At 48.8% G+C, this 2,455-nt stretch overlaps 1 protein-coding gene across 1 annotated transcript; it reads right to left on the bottom strand.

Moving 5' to 3' along the window:
- Positions 1-332: 332 nt before the first annotated feature.
- Positions 333-1,997, bottom strand: blcap (bladder cancer associated protein). The gene has a single exon (XM_078555070.1). The coding sequence runs from the start codon at positions 1,726-1,728 to the stop codon at positions 1,465-1,467; it is 264 nt and encodes an 87-aa protein (XP_078411196.1). The 5' UTR covers positions 1,729-1,997; the 3' UTR covers positions 333-1,464.
- Between the last annotated feature and the right edge of the window lie 458 nt (positions 1,998-2,455).

The following is a 2,455-nucleotide window of genomic DNA, read 5'->3' as shown; positions in this document are numbered from 1 at the left end:
CAGACAGAGGAAGGCAAAAATTGGAAAAAAAGTAACACACTACATCTCACGTCAAACTGCCTTCACCTTGAATCAAAAATCATGTAATCTAATTTAGAAATACAGGTCATTATTAAACAGAGGCAGTCCAGTCAGAGGAATAAGAAAACAGTGCATCTGGTTAGACAAAATGTGCTATTTTTTAGCCACAAGGTAGATGGCTACTGGGTTTTTTCTCAAGAACCATACCAAACTTGTGGAATAGACTAATCTGAATAAGACTGAACATAGCACATAACATATATTGACCATTTCTTCAAAATTACTGACAAATCAGAAATCAGTTCAAACAATGCTGTAAACCCGTTTTATTTTCTGAAGCTCACTTTAAAAACATTTGGTGCTATAGACTGCATCATGCAACACGCTTGCACATCACAGACGCAGATGGAAGTGCACTAGTGGGTTCAAACATGATCAAAGGGTGAAGTGGAAATATCACATCTGCAAAGATTTTTTATCCTGTACTTGCTTTCTCTATAATCATGAAAGAGCTAACATATCAATTAATGGGCTTTGTGCTGCCATGAAGAAAAGACAATAGGCTAGGAGGTTTAATACCTGTATTACTAACAATATTTGTATAATCTGATCAATACTTATGACTGGCATAAAATCTCAAACCCACTGTGCAAAAATAAACTGGATATGTAAACTGTGAAACATTTGCATATTTAATCACATCCTACACTAAAATCCCTGCATTTTAAACACAAAAGCGATACTATTTCAGCTAACAAAATTGTGCAAAAATAGCATCCTTCTCATAGAAAGACCAGGAAACAAATGAACACCCAAAAAGTACATAGGTATGTTGCCCTAAATCAACCACAACAAACACTAAGACCTCCCAATTGAATGAAGTCATACACATTATTAGCCGTAAGGTATTTTCTAAGTCATCCTTAAGAACTTGAGAAGACAGGTGATAAACAGTAGGTCTCTGTTACAGAGGTTCATTATTTACGACTTAAGTTTGAAAGCCGATACCAGAGGTTTCCACTATTCGGGGGTCTGCAAAAAGGCCACTTCATCTGAGGGCTTGGGAGGGGGAGAAAAAGTGGAAATACTGAATTTAGTTCCTGTAATCATACACAGCGCAGGCTCCAAATATAAATCCATGCAGCACTCTTGTTCCACATCCGCCAAGCACGTTATCCTTTGCGATGGAAGCTGCCAACTGCAGACGAAACCACAACTTCCACCAACGGTTTTGGACGCAAAAGAATGCAGAGAAACACGAACCTCTCACTTTAAAAAGAGTCCGGGGGCTGGGGGAGTCAATCGCGTCCACTTGACTGAAGGGAGGAGGAGGAGGAGGAGGAAGAAACGGGAGGAGATGGAAAATAACTTAAGCGAGAGGCGGGAGACCATCGGCAGCAAGAGTTGATGGAGATTGTCTGGCTAGAGCCGGCAGGGTTTCCATTAGGTGCCCACAATGCTGGGGTCGTGCGCCGAGTCAGGGAGCGGGGCTCCGCCGCAGTGATACAGAAAGCAGTTGCCCCAGCAGCTGTAGCAGATGAGAAAGAGGGCGGCCAGAAAGACCAGGGCGCAGATGGTGCAGGGTTTTCTCTCCAGCAGGAAGCTCAGCAGGTAGAAGCCCATGAACATGGAGTGGTTGAACCACAGGGCTGGGTTCAGGGGTTTGGGGATGAGCAGGACGGGCAGCAGCCACTGCAGACAGTACATGGCGGATCCGGGGAGAGCGGCTCAGACCCACCCGGGGTGGTGGGTGTGTGTGTGTGTGTGGGGGGGGGGTCACACACCGGGGCGGGTCCAAGCAGCAAAACCCGCCCGCCTGCCCAGGCCCGCACCGCCCCTTGTCTCCGGGCCCGCTCTCCCTGTGTCTCCCCTTGTCTCCGGGCCCGCTCTCCCTGTGTCTCCCCTTGTCTCCGGGCTCGCTCCCCTTGTCTCTGAGGCCTACACACGCTCTCTTTCTTTCTCTCTGTCTCACTCACTCATTCCCGCCCGACTGCGCAGCCGCATTCATCCAGCAGGACCACCCTCCCTGCATAGAGGCGGCCAAACACCTCGCCTGTTTCCCCTCACCTCACCTCACTCCACCCTACCCTTTCCCCTCATTGTCATCATAACCTTTCAGGTCCGCGTGCCGTTTAGTTTTTTTCTTTCCGTTTTTTTCATGCATGAACGTTTTGAATGAAGGATGTCAGGCCGACGCCAATTTCGAAAGGTTCTTTCAAGTCCCCGGCGCGAGCTGGTTGACCCACGCGAGAGGGCCTTCACGAAGCTGCTCGCGGAGCAGCGGGGGAGAGAGCGTGGGGGAAATAAGCATGGAAACCGGGGGAGGTGTGGCTGGGGGAATTGTGGGGGAGGGGCTGGGGGAATTGTGGGGGAGGGGCTGGGGGAATTGTGGGGGAGGGGCTGGGGGAATTTTGGGGGAGGGGCTGGGGGGAAT

This window comes from Cetorhinus maximus, chromosome 13 (assembly GCF_964194155.1).
Source record: "Cetorhinus maximus chromosome 13, sCetMax3.hap1.1, whole genome shotgun sequence".
NCBI lineage: Eukaryota > Metazoa > Chordata > Chondrichthyes > Lamniformes > Cetorhinidae > Cetorhinus > Cetorhinus maximus.
The sequence above is the reverse complement of the archived record's forward strand: the minus strand, read 5'-3'. Positions and strand labels throughout refer to the sequence as shown.

Excerpts from the sequence above, each read along its gene's own strand:
- blcap (XM_078555070.1), bottom strand. The coding sequence starts at position 1,728 with ATGTACTGTCTGCAGTGGCTGCTGCCCGTCCTGCTCATCCCCAAACCC.